Genomic DNA, 22752 nt, shown 5'->3' with positions numbered 1-22752 from the left:
TAAATAGGACTCAAAATACCTAATATCGGCCTATCGGATCTATATCAAACTCCGAACCGATTTTTTTCATCGATTGGACCATAAATGCTGCTTTTCGTGAAAATGCACCTTTGGCCCTATACAAATTACTATGAAAACAAAGATCGCCCGGGTGGCACGAGTTAACTTTAACCGCTTGTCATAAAATTTCATATACAAGGGTTTTGGGTCAATTGAAAAAATTAGGGGGTAGAAGTTCTAATCGAAAAATTGTTTTTTTTTTTTTTTTTTTTTGATCGTTCTATTGTACACCCATTGTCTAAATGGAATGGCTGTAACATGGTATTTCGGATTCTGAATGGGTAGAAAATATCGATGTCTCATTTGTATTAAACCTTGATAAAATATTCCATATTCCACTTCTTCTAGCTTAATACTTTCATAAACGAAAGGAAATTAATTGTTCCATTTTAGTTCAATGCAACTCGTGGTGGAGGGTATAAACGCCGTTCTTACTTACATACATAACCCGAATAAAAGTTTTTTAATCATTAATAGGCAAAAGTTCATTTATTCCTGCTACAGGATATCATTATGGAGAAAAAAAGGCAACAAGTCATAACCCAAGTCTACATATCATCATAGGGAAATGGCTAAGAACTCACGGTGTGCCTTAACCAAATTTAAATGGAAGGTGCTTACACCTGTGAAGTTTTTTGCAGATTCTGAAACTACAATGCTCATAGATGAGAAATATCAAGAAATAAAAAAAATCGCCGTTGGGATTTTACAATAAATCGCGATTTAAGTTCACATTTTTAGGGTTTGTTTAGATTTTTACGATTTTTCTTGGAAACCGCGAGTCCTATGTAAATAGGTCTCAATTTGAACTTCTATATCGCAAAAACCGCAAAACCTACGAAAATATCATAAAGGTCAATCTTGTGCAGAATTTTCACAGCTACAACATCTTCTTCAGGCCCATTTATATAGGACTCGCGGTTTCCAAGCAAAATCGTAAAAACCTTAAGGACCCCTAAAATGTGAACTTAAATCGCGATTTATTTCAAAATCCCTCCGGCGATTTTTTTGTTTCTTGATATTTCTCATCTATGAGCATTGTAGTTTCAGAATCTGCAAAAACTTCCCAGGTGTAAGCACCTTCCATTTAAAATTAGTTAAGGCGCACCGTGAACTACGTTAGTTGAAATATCGAGCTATTTTATTTCATGGACGACCCATCGGAACGTTTTTACAAGAACGCAATTTCAATGTTCGGAAAAAATCCGAAATTTATAAGATTTCCCCCAAGCCCGCAGATTTAAAAGTTGGCCCCGATTTGGGAAAATCCCAAATGATGGCAACACTTAACTTTATCTACAATCATTCGCGACGTCGAACGATTTCATCAGTATCGGAATAATCGTCAGCAAAATAACACAGTTTCTGTTATCCGCACTCGTTCGGATGAATACAACAAACAAAGAATCATAAACAAACAAAAGAAAATATTAAAAAGAAATTAAATGTGTCGAAATACGTAACTGATTTAATTTAACTGAAACAATTTGTTTTTGTGTGGTATTCAGATTGTAAATAAATCTGTTATACCTATACATATTTTTTAATGTTGATAACAAATCTTTGCATATTCGGATAATTATGAAATAAGTTTTTTATTTGCTTGAAAATCTAAACAAAAATATTTTTTTATACATAGGTACTTTTCAAACTAAAATTATGTGAACTTAAAAATTATTTGAAAATGATGATTTTACTTTAATTCAAAAGGGCTTCTGAAAGAACGGTTTAAAGATAAGCCGACTTTTTTACGATGCCCGCGTCAAGTCGATCAATTATTAATAACACACGTTCTTAATATAAACATTTATTAACATGTTGTATGTTTGTGCATGATATGATGATATATATACAATTACGTGTGTGTACATTTCTTATGACGGTGATTCACAATTTTATTATGACAAGTTGTAAAACTTATTAGTTTTGTCTGGTTACCCTAAAACAGCCAAGAGCACCTATATACGTTAACGTGACTGCAACAACAATATATGTTTTCTTTATTCTCAGTTGTCGTGGATTAGCAAAGGAAAGACTTGCTCAGAGAGGCTAATGCACAAAATATTTTGAGCACCACCGCCCGAAAATTTGTAACAATTTGTACCAATTGTTGCTGGAAGCATAGACTAATGAAAACATAGACGAAGGAATACTCAATTTTGTGCCGTCAAGTTACTCAAACACGAAAACTCAAAAAAGTTCGAAGACGATTTTTGCGGAAAATGACAATATTTTTATGGATATTTTTGTCTGAGGATATTGTTCCCATCAAAATCTAACCCCAAGTTGCCTTTTGCTGGAACAAAATATCAATATAAAACGCAAAATGAGCAGGCAGTCTTCGAAATGCGTTCGTTTGGAGCTGCTCTTTTAGGCAATATGCTTTTAGAGAAAGCTGAGCTATTTGCATTAAAAATAAATAAGCCATTTACTCCATATAGTGGCTGGCTATGGCGGTGGCAAAAAAATTATTGACTAATTTAGAAAATCAATGAATATTGTTGACCCAGTTTTTTTGTATTAACATACAATGTGATTTTTGACGAGCAGTAACAACCTACAATGTTATGGAGATTCAAGGGGAGTCAGAAAAGTTATGTCGGAGTAAGGCTGTAATGCCAACCAATACAACATTTCTTCATGAAATAGAAAACATAGAGCAATTCTATTTTAGACAATGCACAGGCAAAATTAAGGGACTTTTTATACCCTTCATCATAGTATGAAAGTTATATTAACTTTGTTTTTCCGTTTGTAACTCCTTGAATTAATCATTTTCAACACCATAAAGTAAAAATATTCTTTATCAGGGTAAAATTCGGATTCGATCTATGCATTTGCGTTTCTCCGTCTGTAGTAATCACTCTAGCATCCACAAAAATAAAGATAGGATGCTGAAAATTCGAAAAGATGAGTCTTTTGTTTGCAGTTCGAGTTTTGGTATAGCCCCCATATAACCGTACCGTCCGATTTCAGGTATTTTGAGGTTTTCAGCTACAGACCGATTTAGTTATAATTTGACATTTATGGTTCCTAGTAGCCAAAAAACGTATCTATGCAAAATTGTGGACATAATTCCATATTTTGGTATAGCCCCAAATACCGTTACTTCTCGATTTCAGATATTTTCAAACTTTTAGCTGACGAAATTAGCTAAAATTAGGTATTTGGGGTCCTCAGTTGTCAAAATATTTCTCCGCCTAAAATTGTTGACATTGGTACTTTCGTAACAGCAAAAAAAATATTTATTTTATATTAGTTAAGAATATTTAATGGTTCGGCCCGGCCGAACTTAACGCTTTTTTGCTCGTTTAAGAATAAAAATAATTAAGATTATTCTCTCTTTAAATATACGTAACTTCTATTGATATACGAGATTAATACTACACAGAGAAGTGGGATGTTTTCTTATGAATGAAATTGTTGATTAAAAAAGAATAAATTGTAATTTTAATGAGAATTTGTATGTGGGGGATTTATATATATGAACCGATAGTGCTTATAACCGGGATTTATATATAAGCACTGATTGTGCTTATAAACGTGATTTCGATAAATGAATCCCCCGCTTATATGCACAGCTTTTTTTGCATTTCCCACAGTGCTTATATCCGGGAAATGCTGAAAAAAACAAAATTGTTGCTTCCTTCATTGGCGGACAAATTGTTCTGTTTTGGCAAGTCAGCTGATTGCTTGCTGGTTTTTGCTGGGAAGGTGTCTGTTTACTTTTTACCATTTTCTTACAAAAGAGAATAAAAACTCCTTACTCTCTGAGAAAGTTCTTGCTGGACAATTCTTATTGGGAAAGTAACCAGACAGACCTATTATCTGTGATGCACACAGGCAAATTGTGAAAACGTACTCTTAGTCCCAATTTACATTAGGCGAGTTTACTTGCGGCAATTGTCAATTTGTAGGTGAGAGAGGGTGCTGAGAGGCAAAGGGTTACCATATGCCTCACCTCTCTCTCCTACAAAATGACAATTGCCGCAAGTAAACTCGCCTAATGTAAATCGGGACTTAGTTTTTGTGAACCATAAACAATTAAAAGTTTATGCAATTTTTTATTAATATTTTTTAATAATTAGCATTGTGGACGATTTTAGACAACATTAATGTTTAAAAAATGTTGAAATAAGTAATGAAACATCAAGAAACATCCCTTAAATTTGCCTCTCTCTCGATTTTGTTCAGCTCTGGACTGGAATAAAGTACCTATGCACAAAAGAGTACAAAAACGTCTTCACACCAGGGCTGTCAGATATGGCGATTTCTCGCCAAACGTGGCGATTTTTCAACGCGTTTGGCGACTTAATTTGGCGATTTTTGGCGGATTATAGAATAGTTGGCGATTTCGTTGGCTAATTTTAGGAAATGTCCTCTTTTTTATTAATTAAAAATTTTTTTTTTGTATTTTTATGTTTTATATGTAACGTTAAAAACTTAATTCAATTTGTAATATATTCCCAAAAAATCCATGCATGTGAATAATTTTGTAAATAATTACATAACAATGATAACATAGTATTTTTGCTTCGAGTGTAAATCAAAATTCTTAACGGTTTGGAAGATAGCGCTCATTTACTCAAAGAGTGACACATTTAAAAAATCAAGTTTCGAGAAAAACGCGTTTTAAGTTGTCGATTGAAATTTGACTAACCGACTTAAAAATAATATTACACAAAATAAAAAAAATTAATAAAAAATGACCTTCGCCTAATAGGCAAAATTTTCAAATAAAAATAAAAATCAGCTTGAGCCAGGCTGGGGTTCGAACCCACGTCCTTGAAAAACACATGGAAAAAAGTGTTGTCACGGCGTGTTAGTGTTCAGAACCAAACTCATAACTTTCAAAGGCTACGCTAAGCGTTTGTCATGAAAGCCATACAAAGATTTGAACAAAAAATTCAACTTTGTAAAAAAACAACTTGCATTTGAAAGAGGAAATAAGTTAGAGGATAGCGAAGCCGCCCCACAGTCGATGTGTCTGAGGAGCCTTCCTAAACCAAAGGCGAAACATGCATGTCACACAGTGGTGATTGTGTGGGTTCGTATCGTCGGCTTTCCTTTTTCAAAAAGCATCTTGGTCAGTAAGCTCGTCTCTAACGAGAAATTAATTAAAAAAAAAATTAATAAAAAATGACCTTCGCCTAATAGGCAAAATTTTCAAATAAAAATAAAAATCAGCTTGAGCCAGGCTGGGGTTCGAACCCACGTCCTTGAAAAACACATGGAAAAAGTGTTGTCACGGCGTGTTAGTGTTCAGAACCAAACTCATAACTTTCAAAGGCTACGCTAAGCGTTTGTCATGAAAGCCATACAAAGATTTGAACCAAAAATTCAACTTTGTAAAAAAACAACTTGCATTTGAAAGAGGAAATAAGTTAGAGGATAGCGAAGCCGCCCCACAGTCGATGTGTCTGAGGAGCCTTCCTAAACCAAAGGCGAAACATGCATGTCACACAGTGGTGATTGTGTGGGTTCGTATCGTCGGCTTTCCTTTTTCAAAAAGCATCTTGGTCAGTAAGTTCGTCTCTAACGAGAAATTAATTAAATAAAATAACTAGTTGGACCATATTTTGAAGAGAACTAGCCAGATATCAGTGCTAAATTTCTGTGCAAGATCAAGCATGACTTGAAGTGTTTTAGTGCTTCATAAATGCAAAAAACTTTTTTGATGATTTTTGCCAAACTCCTAGAAAATAAGCTGTATCTCGTTGAGTTTTCGAGATATTAACTTGAAAATTTGACACAAGATAAAGTAGAAGTCGTAGAAAAAATAGAAATTGTTAACTCAAAAAACCCATTTTTTGAATTATGCCACTCTTTGAGTAAATGAGCGATATGAGCCTGACAAAATACGTATGTTCTCTTTTTAAACCTGTGCCTGTCAGAATAGGGTCAATTTGTTCTTGTTGCACAGTGTTATTATTTACAAAATACGTTTGGACACACCACTGAATATTCTTGATCCGGGTAAATTCTGAATCGATACATGCATGTCCGTTTGTCTGTGGTAATCACTATATTTTCTAAACTAATTGAGATAATACGCAACAATCCTTTGTTTGCAGGCATTACAAATTCAAATATGGGCTATGGCCCATATACCTGTACCGCCCGATTTCAGTTTTTTTGTAGTTCTAGATAGTTCTAATATGGAATTTAAGGGTTCCAGTGGTCAAATCCGAAATTATTGCTAATTCGGTCGGAAAATGTAGTTAAAACACCTCAAGATACCTGAAATCGGTGGGTACAATTATATGGGGGCTATTCCAAAATATAGACCTATGTATGTCCATAATTTTTGATTGAGAAATTTCGTGATCACTTGGATTGAAAATGCCAACTTACAGCTAATTCGGTCAGAAAATGTAGCGAACAGTCGGGCTGTACTGTTATATATATATACGTATGTTATACCAACACGTAGGCCGATATAGACCATCATCGAACTTGACCTTCCTGCAAACAAAGGAGGCATTTGTGCAAAATTTTAGTGTCCTATCTCGATTTATCTGGATGCTAAAGTTATTAGCACAGACGGACGAACGGAGATGCATAGATCGACTTACAATTTCACCCTTATATGTATACTTTATAATGTCGTTACAAATGAAAAAACCCAACTTAATATAAACAGCTAAATGCTGTATACCTTTTAACATAAATTGACGAATTTTCGGTTTGGCGATTTTCGATACTTGATTTGGCGATTTGGGTAAAAAAAAACTGGCAGCCCTGCTTCACACGTTCAAATTCAATGGAAAAGTAAATTGAGAGTATAGGCGAGGAAGTAGAGGTGAATAAAAGGGGTACACACTAGAGCTGGCAGAGTAACGATAGTCCGATTATTGTTTTGACTGCTGTTGTAAAACAAAGGTTAATTCGGAAACCAAAGCAAGTTATTTCAGTTATTTGTCGCGAATCATTTAAAACATAAGTGCTTCTTAAGCTGGGTACACATAGTCAGTTTTGAATGTCGATATTTCGCAATTATCGATAACTGTCAAACCGTTCAGCAAGCACAAAACATTTTGTGGTTGCATGATGAATGACAAAAAATGAACGGCCACACTAGCAAGCAACAACAAAGCTGTCATTCAAAAATGACAATGTGTACCGAGCTTTAGTCCGATATAAACAATGCTTTACGACAGTGATCAAAACGATAGTCCGACTATCGATAGTACGCAGTACACACATGTACAGTGGCGGGAAATTCTAGCTCTGTTCCTTTACGTGCAAGAATCTTCAAGTTTTACACCTTTTTACTCGAAAAGCGTTCCATTACTTCAGACACCATACAATTCATATGGAAGCAGATTACAACTTTTGCTACTTTTGCCGGTTTTACCACTTTCAAAAGTAAAGGAACAGACCATCTGCTTTCTTTTCTTTACTCAGAAGTCACACGTTCAAAATGTATGGTATGTAAATTGAGTGTATGGGCGAGTGAGACGAGAGGTATAAAGAAGGGTAAAAAAATTGACACGCAAATTATTTGCGTGTCTAAACCACAGCCGATCAAGAAGAGGGCACACAAAATTCTCAATATTTGCAACTTTTGACAGTGTGTTAGTAACGTTGTATGCACGCATGCTGCAAAACAAAAACAAATCAAAACATTTGTGTGCTCTTTCGTTGCGTTCGGGTCGTGTGTGTGTGAATTGCCGAAAAACTTCGTAACTTTAACAATATCAAAGTACGACATTGCTCTAAACTGATCGGAAATTTTAACAGAAATTGAGAAGAAAATTTACCATTCATGTTTGAACGTGTGAATTCGGACTTACTCTTAATCGCAGCCATAGTTAATACTTCGTTTACATTTACGAAATCCACTCGATTTCAACTGTCAATTCCTTTGCCGTCAAATGAAAACTCATCTGAAATCGATTGGATTTCATATGACGTTTGAGTAATGGAATTGACAGTTGAAATCGAGTGGATTTCGTAAATGTAAACCAAGCATAAGACAACAACAAATAAAAATATCCCCATTTTTAAATAGTTTCAAATACAGTGAGTCACAATCAAAAGTATCCACTTGAGTTTCTTTCATTACAAAACACGTTTTACACTTGCACTTAAAACAGGTGTTTTGGGAGTTTACGTCATTTATTTGACATATATTAGTTGTGTTCCTTTACTTACCTGAGGTTACCATTTGTTACCATTTTTAACCTGCAAAGCGTTCCTTAACCCCATAAAGTGGTAAAACTGGAAGCAATTTTTAAGAGAGTGAGAAAGGAGAGAGAGCAAAAATGCCTTTCTCTTCTACCACAGGCTACCAGCAAAATTTCTACAGGTAAAAAATGGTAGAATTGAAAAGCGGAAGAAAAAGGCGAACACTGACAAAACAAAATTAAAAACTGTGAAATAATAGAAGAAAATTGAATTTTTATGTTTCTTTTTGACATTGCTACCAGTAATGGTACCAAATTTCAGCAAGTTCGGTAAAATAAAGGGTCTAACTTCAAAACAACGAAATTCGAAAGATACCGTTCCATGGGGGCTATATCAAAACGTCGATGTATAACTACAAATTTCTGTAGTAAAGTTTTTAGTCTCAAAGAAGACTAAATACCAAATTTCCCATAATTCGGTAAAACCATCAAAATAACGTGGACCGATGTAGCCCATTTGCAAATACCAAACATCCTGGGAGTAATAGAAACCTCTTTACAAAATTAGAAAGCTCTATCTTAAAAATTGCGAGCTCTATCTTTATTTCAACAGACCGACATGGTAATATCGACTTACAATTTTATCCTGATCAATAATATATGTATATGCTTTATAGGGTCTCTGATGAATATTTCGATGTGTTACAAACGGAATGACACATTTAAATATACCCTCCATATTATGGTGGAGGGTATAACAAGTAAGAACGGCTTTAGGTTCGACAGGGTCGAACTTTTTATACCCTCCACCCCGAAATCTGTTGAAGTAAATAGGAACAATTAGTTTCCTTTTGTTTATGAAAGTACAAAGCTCTTCCTCCACGTTAATAGGCCATTTAGATATGATCTCATTAGCCGGATTTAGCCCATTATCAGGATTTATTTGCTAAATCTGGCGATAATCTACCAGATTTTCCATTCAAAAATATATCCTCGTATTGAGTGTATTTGTTTTAAATCTGGCATAAATCCTCGTATACAACTCTGTTTTTTGCAACATGTTGGTAGAAAATACAAAAAGTTGCAAGCTGGCACAAGAAACAAGGTAAATGCATCGGTGAATTGCTACACTAAAAATAATTTAAAATGTAAAAATTTATAAACAAGGCGGAAAAATTATATTTGTTTTGATGTACAAAGTTGATTTTAATCAACCAAGACTAATATTTATAATGTCTAAACGATAAAATAATTCGTTTATTTATTTGCTCTTTAGTTAGCATTAGTAGCATAATGTGCTAACATTTTCAGTATTAAACAATACCTTTATAATTTTACGTATGTTTTTTGACAAAATTCAATTTGCAAAAAATTCTTTTGACGTTTCACATTCTTTCAGATGGGCTGATGCATCTACCTTGGTAATTGTGCTATGAACAAAAATCAGCTGACTAAATCCTCCAAAATGTATATCTAAATGCAATGAGATTTGTACTGGATTTATTAAATCCAGTCGAGGATTTATGGCTAGTCTAAAGGCCTGCGTACATAAGCCGCTCTGCCTGATTGCCTTGCTTTCCTGCTTCATTTCTGACGTAATAAAAATAATAGAATAAAGACGAAATTTTGAACTGGGTTGCCATCAGTTGGAAATTGGGTCGGCCTTCTTTGTTCTTTTATTTTTTATTGAAGCAGCAAAGCAAGGCAATCAGGCAGAGCAGCTTATGTACGCAGGCCTTTATGGCTTATTCCTTGGAGAAGTAGAATACCTTATGCTTGATTTAGACTATTCATAAATACTCCATTGGATTAAATAAATCTAATACAAATCTTTCGGCATTTAGATATACCTTTTGGAGGATTTAAATGAGAGTCAGCTGATTGTTGTTTATGTATACACAACAGCAAACAAAAAAGTACATCGCATTCTTTTGCCATCGCCACTATAGACGTTTGCAGATGTCTAAACAAATATCGAAACTTAAAACAAATATTGAAAAACTTTTTATTTTAATTATTTTCGATGTCCTTATTTTATTTTCTGTTTTTCATGTTTTGTTTGCAAATCGTATTTGACATTTAGCAAAAGTTGCGTGGAAATATGTAGTTGCAACTTTTGGTACTTTTCTAGCAACATACGTATACGAGGATTTAATAGCCCGTTTAGACTAGTACTTTTAAATCGACTCGATTTCTAAATCCAACTTTCAAATCCTAGTTGTTTACACTAGTCTATAATGATATAAGATACCAGTCAGCTGATCTTTGTTTACGTATACATACACGAATTTGCAAAAAGAATTGCTTGAAAATTAAAAATGGAATACTGCACAAATAATCTGAAAAATTGCTATTAAATATGTTGTTTACAATATATATTAAATTAAAGCAACATCCGTTTTATTTTTATTTAATATTTTTTTTTTTTATTTTTCCGCTTCTGTTTGTTTTTGTGCGTTTGTGTTTACAGTTATTTGAAAAATGTAAATAATAGGGTTATGACTTTTTTACAACCTCATATCCCTGTGTCATATTTGGATGAGCTTTTGCATAAGATTAGATAAAATCTTAATTACAAGGTGATTCGATAGAAAAAAGCTCACTCACAAAAAGCTTTTAAAGTTTTTATAGATGAGCTTTAGGGAAAAAGTTTTGGAGTCACTTTAAGCACATAAATAACTCAAAACAATCGTTAAAGCCACACGACAAAGTGGTTTGTGCGTGACCTTTTTTGGTAATGGCATCAGTTGAGAACGACTGGACTAATTTGGATAACTCTTATTTTGAAATGTTCGCTAACTCAACTTTGATTTTTATGCAAAGAAGATTTGACCACGCACTCTTTTAAATCTACTACATTTTTCAATTTTTATCTTTTCTACAAAAACTACTGAACCAATTTCCCTGCAATTGTCAGGGAATGTACAGGGATGGCTGAAATATGCTACAAATTTAGTTGAATTTCGGAGGGGCGGGGTACTATAAAAATGCTATATTTACAATAATTACGAGTATATCGGTTTTGAAATTAATTTGCGACACAATTGTGGCTGTGTCTCCGACCTTACCTACTTTTTAGGACCCAAAGACCACGCACAATTTTTAAATATGTTACATCTAAAAAATTCCGGACGGGCCATATTTAAAAAAACGCCATATCATTATGAATACAAATCCTATGACGGTATTAGGTTTTTATGTTTTTTTTTTTTTTAATTTTAAATTTACCCCCTGTTTTTGTAAAAGTTTTTATTTTTCTAACTCGAACTGTCAAAATTTCTAGATCGATTTACTCGCCTCAGCGCAAATGTAGAGCTCTGATTTTTAAAAGAGGAATTCTTAGCGGGAGTGTAAAAAAATCGAGATGTACAGGAGCCAGAATGAAGTCCGAAAATTCTACCAAAGAGTCAAGCATCAAACTGATGGCTTTGGTACAGGCACATCCTCCTGTAGAGACCAGCAAGGTAATTTGGTAACTGATACAGATAGTGTACTCAGGATATGGAAAGAACATTTTTCAAATCTGTTGGTATCCAATAGCAGCGAAGACGACGAAGATACCACAGTGCCAATCCCAGAAGATGGTATTGAATGTATACCGCCCAGCCAAGATGAGGTAAAGACAGCAATAAATCGGCTGAAGAATAATAAGGCAGCAGGGGCCGATGGCTTACCAGCCGAGCTGTTCAAAACCGGAGGCGACACGCTGATAAGGTGTATTCATCAGCTAGTTAGCACCATCTGGCAGGAAGAACGAGTATCCGACGATTGGAACCTGAGTATCCTGTGCCCCGTCCACAAGAAGGGAGATAAGACTGTATGCTCTAACTATAGGGGCATAAGTCTACTCCCTATTGCCTACAAGATCGTGTCAGGGATATTGTGCGAACGACTAAAGCCAATGGTCAACGAGATTATTGGACCATACCAATGCGGCTTTAGACCTGGCAAGTCCACCATTGACCAGATATTTACCCTGCGGCAAATCCTGGAGAAGACCCAAGAGATGCAGATCGACACCTACCACCTTTTTGTCGATTATAAAGCAGCCTTCGACAGTCCGCTGCGCTCAAAGTCCGCAAAGCTCATCCGGCTTTGTAAAATGACTTTAACTGACACGAGGTCCTCAGTTAAAATAGGAAAGAACATCTCCGAAGAGTTTGGTACCAAAAGAGGTTTCAGACAAGGAGACAGCCTTTCGTGTGACCTCTTCAACATCCTGCTAGAAAAGGTTATACGAGAGGCAAACGTCAAAAGAAGTGGCACAATCTACACCAATAGTCACATGATACTTGCTTATGCTGATGATATAGACATCATGGGTCGATCAGTAAAAGAAGTAACTGATACCTTTATAAAGGTCGAAGGAGAATCTGCTAAAGTGGGTCTGGCGGTAAACGGTGAGAAGACCAAGTTGATGGTGTCGACGCGCAATGCGTCCATTGAGCTCGGACCGACTGTGGAAGTTGGTTCCTATAATATTGAGGTAGTAAAAGACTTCGTCTACCTCGGCACCTCCGTCAACACAACAAACGACATCAGTTGTGAAATAAAAAGAAGAATTGTATTGGCCAACAGATGCTACTTTGGATTAAGTAAGCAGTTTAAAAACAAAGCCACATCTCGTCAAACAAAAATAACGCTCTACAAAACACTGATACTACCCGTGCTGATGTATGGCTCCGAAGCCTGGGTACTTGCGCAAGCAGACATGGCAGTGCTTGGTGTCTTTGAGAGAAAAATTCTTCGAAAGATCTACGGACCAATCTGCGTTGACGGTGAATATCGACGTCGCATGAACCACGAGCTGTATCTGCTATACAACGACATGAATATTGTTAAACGTATCGAGATGCAGCGATTGCGTTGGCTAGGCCATATCATAAGAATGAGCGATGATGAACCCGCTAAAAAGGCGTATGAATACATGCCACATGGCGGTGCACGCAGAATTGGCAGGCCAAGGAATAGATGGCGCAAACAAGTGGATGATGAGATGACAAGGCGCGGTATTCCAGAGTGCAAAGCAACAAATAGAGAGGAATGGAGATCTCTTCTTAGTTCGGCCTATAGAACAAATGTTCTGTAATGGGCCAGCTAAGTAAGTAAGTAAGAATTCTTAACTATATATGGAACGCGTCTACGAAAAATTAGGTCCGTATGTCATCTGGGGGCTGAGCTATGGATGCCTGAATTATTACGAATATAGACGAACGAACAAAAAATAGTTACAAAAACAGGGGGTTAATTTTTTTTGCAGAAACTACTGAACCGATTTTCCAGAAATTGTTAGGGATGGCCCCCGAAAACAGCCTACATATTTTATTGAATTCCTTTGTGTGATATTTTAAATAAAACACTATATTTGCAAAAATTGCACATGTATAGGTTTAAAAAATGTTAGATTAATCTACAATCTAGGTACTTCTTTGGGGTCTAAAGACCCGAACACGCCTGTTTTTTAAAATATGTTATTACTCCAATACTACTGAACCGATTTCCATCAAATTTGCAGCAAAAGCTCAATGTTTGCCCTTGTTATGTATATTTTATAAATTTCGGAGGAGATGGGGTACCTTCCCAACGCTTTTTTTAAACGTTGTATGTATAAGCCAAATTTATGATTATATCGGTTTCAGTATAAATTTTGGGAGGCAAACCCTAGGTACATATTTGGAGCCAAAATACCAGACCACGCCCATTTTTTTAAATATGTTACATCTTGAATACTGATGACAACACCCACTCTTTCAATACATTATTTCTCCAAAACTACTGAACCTAATTTCATGCAATTTTGAGAAAATGTTCAGGAATGTTGCGTGGTCCAAAATGCTAAATATTTGCAGATGAATTTCGGGGACTTATTGGTATATGATAGCTTTATTTGCTAAAGTTATGAGTGCATCGCCTTGCAAGTTAATTTTCGAGACAACGATCCTTGCGCCCCCGATCAAGAAAAACGATATATTTACAAATTTCTTAAAATGGATAGGTTCAACGGTCCATCAGCCATGGAAAATTAAAACATATAAATAAGTCTCAATAAGCGGGAGAATTCGACTTCACCATTTTTTAACTTTTATAATTAGGGTAAAGACAGGGGACATGGACGATAACGAATCCTTAAGAAAAGAAAGGTTACATACAAAATCTGTTGATAAATTTAAAACCCTCCTAGCACAAACCTAGCACAATTCAGTACAACTCAGCTTTTATCGAAATTCGAAAATTGCAATTCCATCGGATACCACATCAAAGAAATAAAGGCGAAAAAGGCACATAACAGAAACATCAAGAAACTCCACCAAAAATGTTTTTCGGCATTATCGTAAAAACTATCGTTAATCATTTGCAAATATTATTATTGCCGATTATTAGATTATTAGAAATCGAAGGTTTTCCTGCCACAAACTGAGCGACGAGTGTGTGTCATTCTCGAACAAAATATCCGCAAAACTATCGAGAAACATTCGAAAACGATATCGTTTTCGATTGCAATGGTATGGTGGGATACTACAACTAATACAACTCAGGGCCAAACCTATAGCTCTGCGTGTTGCGTGTGCGTTCAAAAATACAAAAACAAAATACATGTATTTCAAATTGAACCTCAACAACAACCACAAAGAAATTTGTTTTTGTTTGTAACGTTACTGTCACCGATACATGTAAACAAAACAAGGAAATGTCTATAAATTTTTGGAATTTATAAAACTAATATTTTTCACAGTTGATTGAATATTTTGGAAAACATGAATGAAAATTCGTTACATTTTCAATTAGAATGTTTCCACATCATTCCACTAAATTCATAATTTCTCGCAGAAAGTAGAATTCTTGCAAAAATGTTTGTGGTCGCTGGAAATTCATTGAAAAAGGAGAACCTGTCTCCAACTTTTGTTTTTGAAATCAATGAAGCCCATGTTTATTAGGACTTTATGTTTTTCAAATTTAACAAAAAACCACACATATTAACATTTATTGTACCGCCTCAATAAGCGGTGTTTTAGTGTGCGGCACGTCGTTCGGACTTGGAGGAGGTTACTTTTAATTGATATGAAGAAATCTTTATGGGAAATATTTTTTTTCTGATGAATATATTTTTCTTAAAAATATGTATATATCCCTAATGTACATCGAAATAGAAATAAATACAGTCGGACCTCGATTATCCGTGATGGTCGGGACCGGAGGCATTACGGATAATCGATTTTCCCGGATAATGGAGGCAATGCTTTTATGCAGTTTTTGAACATATTTTTGAGTAAAAATGATATAGTATTGTACAATAATATGAAAATCTGTAATTTTAATTAAAATTGTTACGGTAATCCACCAAATTTTAAAAGGATACATAATATCATCATCATCAGATTCATCTGAATTGACTTTGCCCAATGGTTTTTGTAATACTAAAAATACACAAATTGTGTAATACGGGAGAATTTCCAGTTTTCGTTTGTTTACCTTTTGTTTGCTTAATCAGATTAATTGGAAAGTGTGTTTTTACTCCCGGGCAATGAAGTTTATAACGAAAAATAGAAGAAATGGAAAAAGTCCAACATTTCTTTTCTATCACGGATAATGGAGGTTCCCGGATAATCGATTCACGGATAATCGAGGTTCAACTGTATATAAGGGCCAAAACTATAGCTCTGCTTGTTGCGTGAGCGTTCAAAAATACAAAAACAAAATACATGTATGTATTTAAATTTTAAATGTCGTATGGAATTTGACACTAACGTTACAACCCAGTTTAGTTAGCTGTGTATTGCTGTTACCTTTTTTTGTTCTACCATGACCACCATCGAAGAACAAATACTAAATACCTATACCAGTGCTGACCAGCGAGCCCTTACTGAAAGCAAGTGAGCATACATTACTGTGTGTTTTACATTGAAAGTTACGCTCACTTGCTCTCAGTAGGGGCTCGCAGGTGAGCACTGACCTATACTAACAAATTTCTGGGGGAACGTTTCATAGCTCCAAAGAAGACTAAGTCCCAAATTTCAGCTATTTCAGTGGCTAGGTGGCTTAAACCTTCAAAATACCGACAATCTGGGGGCTATAGCAAACCGTGGACCTTTCTGGGAGAAAGTTTTGAAGCCACAACGAAATATAAATGCCAAACTTCAGACATTTCTATCATTAGTGATGCAGCCGCTCGCCATATACATGCTGATCGAATACCGAAGTGAGACCAGGGGGTCGATTATGGATAGCAACCCAACTCCAGTTGCTTTGCCCACAATAAATTTAACTTTTTTACAATTAAATTAATAGCTCAAGATTCAAAAGGCTGGTATTGAATGAATTTGACAAAAATTTCTGTCGTTTAACTTATTTTAATTCTACGATTTTCTCTTCTGGCAACGTAACTACAGTTGGGTTGCTATCCATAATCGACCCCCAATCTTCCCGGCAGAGGCGACTAGGGATACGTAATCCAAGTCAAAAATCGACTATTCGATCTTTCGATTTTTACCTTCAATGGAAAAGTCGACTTTTCGATCATTCGATTTTCACCTTCAACAAAAACGTCGATTTTTCGATCTTTCGATTATGATCAAAGTCGACTAAAATCGATTTTAGAGCTTTTTTGATACATATCGCTGTCAACAGAGGGTGTTATTACAATATTTGTCATTTGTCGATTTCTCTATAACCAAAGGTCTACTTCGATTTTTAGACTTTTCAAACCAAATAGTCGACTAATCGATTAATCGAAAGTCGACTTGCCTATCTCTAGAGGCGACGGGATTAGCAAATATGCGCGATGCCAACCCCAGAGTCGGGGATCTGACAGTGGATGTAACCAGGTTGGTCGGTGAGCATAATCGGAACAAGTGATCATCTGAAGGGTTGAATAACAGGACCTCATTCACGTTTGGCGACGTTACGCTGACAAATCCGAAGAGGTGCCCAAGTTATTTCACTAGACAGTTTGTCTAGCACCCCGTGAGCGACGGGGCGAAGAGAAGATTACTACGTCGCATTAGATATCTTTCTGCTGAGGATGAACCATCACAATTTACAATGGATGATATTGCGAATTTCATTATGACAGTGAAAGGGTCGAAAATTGGTATTCAGTCTTTTTTTTTTTTTTGTCAGTACATATCCAGGTTTTGATAAAGCCATCTTAGAACGGTTTTGAAAGTTATGACCTCAATATCCAAACGAAATGGCTGAAATATGGTATTAAGCCCTCGTTGGTTAGTCTTGGTTGGGGGTATAAAACTGTTCACCTGAAATTTTTCGGTATAGTCCCCAAAGAACGGTACTTCCCGATTTTCGCTATTTTAAAGATTGTGGCCTCAATATCCCAGCGAAATGCTGAAATTTGGTAGTCTTGGTTGGCGGTATAAAATTTTCACTTGAAATTTTTCGATTTACGATTTAGATTATGGCCTTAATATCCCACCGAAATGGCTGAAATTTGGTATTTAGTCTTCGATGGTGGTATAAAACTGCCCAACTGAAATTTGTCGGTATTGCACCACGTCTTCATATAGCCCCCACTGAACGGTACCTCCAGATTTTCCGTATTTTGAGGGTTGGGCTCCCAATATCCCACCGAAATGGCTGAAATTTGGTATTTAATCTTCGAAGGAGATATTGAACTTTCCACTTGAAATTCGTCAGTAAAGGTCCACGGTACATCGATGTCTCATTGGTATTATATCTTGTTCAAATTAGCGATATTTTGTTGTTGTATGTATCATATACATATATTATTTCTATAATTTCTTTCAGTTAACAGCAGCAATGTCATATAAATGTATCATCATTATCGTTGGCTTTGATAAAAATCGAGATGGTTTAGAAGCAGATATCAAAGCAATAAAAGGCGCCTTTTCCGAACATTTCGAAGTTGAGCTTGTATCGTTGATTAATGAAGACCGTCCCACAATAGCAGAAAAGTACGAAGAATGTAAGTAGTCGCTAAATTGATAGACATTTTGATCTATGATGGGTTCACTTATGTATCCTCCATGCATAACATTACGATCTTGATTGTGGAAAACCAGTTTTTTAATTTTATTTTTACTATGCATTTTTATCTTTTTACGATATCTTTTCGACAGTTGAAAAACCAGAATGGTTGGAAAAATTTAATGAAGCGAGATTTGTTACTGTTTTCTGTCTTTGTCATGGCACAGCGGATGGTCAAATTAAACTCAGCTCCAAACGTGATACTGCGAATTGCCATAATGGAGTCCTTGAATATGATGAAGTAAAAGACGCCAAAAGGTTATTACTGAATCCTCTATTCAAAATAGAGCAGCTGGATATGAAACTTAAGTGGTTAGTTGTACAGGCTTGTCGTGGAAATATGAATGATTATCGACCGATGCAACGTGATGGAGAGGCTGGCGTATTTCCCGATTATAATTTTGTTTCGTATTGTACAGGTGAAGGTACTGTTAGCTTTCAAGTTGGTCATGGAGGTAAGGCGTACATTCAGTTACTCTGCGAAGAAATCAGACTGAATATTAGAGAGAAATCTTTATGCGAAATGCTAAGAAGTGTACATGCAGCTGTAGAAAGATTTGGCGAAACACAAAATTCCACGACCTTTGCAAGGCCTTCTTACATAGGCAGTGTAGATGATTACAATTTCTTTCAATAACTAATATGGCATAATTTAATCTCAACAAGGCTGAATCAGCAGGCATTTGTATAAATCTAAGAAAAGTATTCACACACAAAACACTGCTCAATAAGTTGCCGGTGTCCCGGCTTAACCTCCTATGCCATCATAGCGATTATGAATCTTCACGTAGGGAGCTACTCACAAGTGAGTTGCAGTTCACTTTCACCTGCTCGAGCTATTATGATTGAGCAGGGAGGAGCACAAAAAGTGAACAAGGGTTGACAAGTCGGAAAATGGAAAATAATGGCGCGACTTGTGAACCCTTGAAATAATAATTTGTGTTGCCATACCGTCATTTTTTGCACAAATAACTTTGAGATTAATTAATTCTTATTTTTTGTAAAAAAAATAAATAAATTTTCAAATTAATAAACATTTCTAGCAAGAAAAATGTCAGTTATTAACAATCCACTGTAAAAGAACATGGATATTGGTAAAAGAAAATACAACATTAAAACAACATGGCAACATCTGTAACAGCTGTTCTTTTGTTTTGGCAGATATGTGAAAATTGTTTATTTACACTGAAGAATTCGTGAAATTTATTGGAAAATCGTAAAAAAGTGAACAAATGTCGTTTAAAAACGTCATTAAATGGCTACAATAAGTAAATGTTTAATGTTGCATTTTGGGTGATAACAGAAATGACAAATTCTGAGGAATACCAAGGAAATGAAGTGGAAGTTGTGTTTAGCACCATCTCCCATTCTTTCCAAGACTGCGACCCTAAAAGATCCAAATCGTGTACATTACTCTCTCTAGGAATAACAATTGCAGACAGAATGCAGAATGTACCTTTTTGATCTGTCCATACCTGAAAACTCGATTTAGGCCTTCCTTCACTGATACATACCACGGGCAACGTTTTAGTTACAGTACTTGCTCGGGCATTACCGTGAGATAGGGATGGCTCTCACGGTAATGCCCGAGCAAGTACTGTAACTAAAACGTTGGGTGGGTTGGCCCGACACACTAGGTCCATCAAGAATGATCTTCACGTTCTAGAGAGGGAAGCCCAACCATACTGGATAGAATCCCCTGCTCAACAAGCATTTCAAGTAGTTTTGAATAGCTTTCACATAGTCGCAGGTTCTAATGTAAACAAATATAGTGTGAATAAAGTTCACAACAAACCAGAGTAGTTTTTGCTCAACTATACTTGGGATATTGCAGTCGTCTAAATTCTTAGGCAAATATTGATAGCACCATGCACAGCACTCTGCGTCTTTTAATGGTGCGATGCCAAACCTAGTCATATAACTCCAGTGGATAGTTACATGCCATTCTTGGAACTGAAGGTAGACCCAATTTTGTACCAAATTCTGAAAGAATTCAGAGATTCAGACCGAATTCGTAAAGAACTCTGAAAAAATGTTAGCGGTCAATGTCCTAAGCTTTAAAAAACAAGAACATTCGTTTTATGCAACTATAAACATTATGGTAGAAATTTATAATAATGATATTTCTTTCTTTTTATAAGAATAAAAACAAAAACGCCCATTTGTTTTTAAATTTTTAAGTTGACCTCAAGCCAAATTAAAACCAACGAAAATAGCGTCCAAAGGTCAACAATAACCTCACAACATAAAAAATCTCTTATTATTTTTTGTTACTTTCAACCTAAAATACAATTAATTATCATTACAGATACAAAATATTCGTATTTTTTAAAATAAATGTTCACACTTAAATTTTTTTGTTCAACTCACTTTGATTTCGGTAGTGAGAAATTTCAGCAGAAATTTGCCTCTTTTTCTCACTTTTTTTACATTTGTAATAGCTAATTTTTTCACGAACGTGAGTTTTGCTCACCCTCTTGTTGTTTATAATAAGGGAACAGTGAGAACATAACATCACTCACGGCGATATGATGTTTATAATAGGGGAGGAGGCGAGAAAGAGAAAACTCACGGTGAGAGGCCGTTCATAATTGGGCTGCATATGTCTCAGACCTCTCTCCATCAATATGGCAATTGCCGCAATGAAAATTGCCTAATGTAGATATGAATATTATGAGGATTTATTTGGCGTGCACCCAAGAGATTTAACTGTTATTTAAATAAATGTTGTTTAAGTAATATGTATGTAATAATTATGATGTTCACATTTAACTTCTAACAAAAAAATTGTCAAAAAGAATTGAAAATAAAATTCTCAAGTGTATTCTCATTGGTTTCCATAACCGATACAAGTTTTTCAGTGTAAGTATTATTCTCATCCAAGGCATATTTGTAGAAGGTAGAAGTAACAATAGGCTGTATTTTTACTTTTTTTGTAAATTGGGTTTCCAAAATGTAATAGGGTCTACTCATGAAATTTTAAAGTTCGAAATTTTCATCCATAAGATAATTCGTTTTATTTCAAACGTGTAATAAAAACGAACCACGACAGTTCTGAATGCTTTATATTTTAGAGTTGGGCAATCTCGTTCAATTGAACGATTCGCATCGCTATCTCGTTCCATGGTCACCAGTAATTTCTTTGACAAAACTGTGTATACTTAATTTCACACGTTGGATTTTATGATGTTACTCATTCGTCTTTGAACGAGGACAGTGATCCGGATCGTTCATTTTAACGAGATTGCCCAACTCTATTATATTTACACTTCCCTAAACTGCAAGGAAGTTTTAAACGAAATTGAGAACAAAGGGGTCGATTATGGATAGCAACTCAACTGTAGTTGCGTAGCCGGAAAAGAAAATCATACAATTAAAATGAGTCAAACGACAGAAATGTTTGAAAAATTCATTTAATATCAGTGTTTTGAACCTTCAGCTACTAATTTTATTGTAAAAAAGTAATTTCAATGTAGAAATTGGATTTTTTATCATTAAATTTGCTTTCGGCAACGCAATTGGAGTTGGGTTGCTATCCATAATCGACCCCAATATTTGCCATTCCAGTTTGAACGTATAAACACGGACTATGTAAGAACAAAGTCGTTGTTACAAGGCGTCTACACCAGACAATTTGTCTTCAAATACAACTCCGATTTACTATGAGATAGTTTTGGAAATTCGTACTTATGTGTACGAAAGACTGGGTATATGCAAATTGAAATAAGTAAAAATAAATAAATAATATTTGTACCAAAAATTATTGTTATAGCATCAAACATTTTTTGGATTTTTTTTTTTAAAATGGAAAACCCAGTTTTACAAATTTTTGTCATATGAGTAGCTGACTTATACACTGTCACAATGTTCACCACCTGGTCGGCTGAAATGAGACTTTCCCTGAACATTTTGGTCGATGCTGACCTGTTTCTGACCACTAACTACAAAGATTTGGGCGTAACGTTCGCCACAGCTATTTGCGACAAGATCAGAAGTAGGAACAAGGTTATCAAGGGCTGTCCGGCACCGATCGGGTTGCTGACAAAGAAACCTTGTTGGTCTCTTATCAAGCAATGGACCGGTCTGTGGTAAGCTGTTGTGTGGCGCCAGTATGGCATGCAAATGTTAGATCTTCGCAATTAAAGAATATTCAAATTAAATAGCATTCATACAGTGTGAATGCAGTACTTAAAAGGCAAATACCAGTGGTTTATTCTAGTTAAAATCCGGACGATGCAGCCGCATCAATTCATATTGGGCTCAAATTGATGCCACCATACCCAAACATGCCTGCAGATTGGGACACGCTACATTTGTTTGGCAGCTCAGCTAATCCCACTCACATGTCTCTTGATTCTTTATGCACGCAGCCAGTCAGGGATGCAGAATTTTTTAATCTGGATGCAGAGGAACCAGGAAATAATACACGACCGAACATATTTGCGTTGCTAACAACGTTTTATGTCACTGGCCTCCATTCCAATAAATCTGAGGTTTGTCATATTAAATTTTTTTAAATAATTACGGTGAAAATTAATGCTTTTACTATATCTGATATTTGTAG

At 35.5% G+C, this 22752-nt stretch overlaps 1 protein-coding gene across 6 annotated transcripts; it reads left to right on the top strand.

The window, feature by feature from the left end:
* The first annotated feature begins 1387 nt into the window (after positions 1–1387).
* LOC141397688 (uncharacterized) lies at positions 1388–21012 on the top strand. Of its 6 annotated transcripts, XR_012411479.1 has the most exons (4): positions 1390–1699; positions 17949–18126; positions 18281–19712; positions 19784–21012. XR_012411479.1 is itself a non-coding variant. In XM_073974323.1 (3 exons), exons 2-3 carry the CDS (start codon positions 17961–17963, stop codon positions 18823–18825), a joined length of 711 nt encoding a protein of 236 aa, XP_073830424.1. In that variant the 5' UTR covers positions 1388–1519; positions 17949–17960; the 3' UTR covers positions 18826–21012. The 6 variants fall into 6 exon arrangements, 5 of the variants coding, with proteins under 5 accessions (XP_073830424.1, XP_073830426.1, XP_073830425.1 ...); XM_073974323.1 differs by having other exon boundaries at positions 1388–1519; positions 18281–21012; XM_073974325.1 differs by having other exon boundaries at positions 1390–1560; positions 18281–21012.
* Positions 21013–22752: the final 1740 nt, after the last annotated feature.

This window comes from Musca autumnalis, unplaced genomic scaffold, assembly GCF_047663935.1.
Source record: "Musca autumnalis isolate F117 unplaced genomic scaffold, ASM4766393v1 scaffold_3, whole genome shotgun sequence".
NCBI lineage: Eukaryota > Metazoa > Arthropoda > Insecta > Diptera > Muscidae > Musca > Musca autumnalis.
The sequence above is the reverse complement of the archived record's forward strand: the minus strand, read 5'-3'. Positions and strand labels throughout refer to the sequence as shown.

Excerpts from the sequence above, each read along its gene's own strand:
- LOC141397688 (XM_073974323.1), top strand. The coding sequence starts at position 17,961 with ATGTCATATAAATGTATCATCATTATCGTTGGCTTTGATAAAAATCGA. Across the intron at positions 18,127-18,280 it reads AGCAGAAAAGTACGAAGAAT|TTGAAAAACCAGAATGGTTG; the intron begins GTAAGTAGTCGC and ends TCTTTTCGACAG.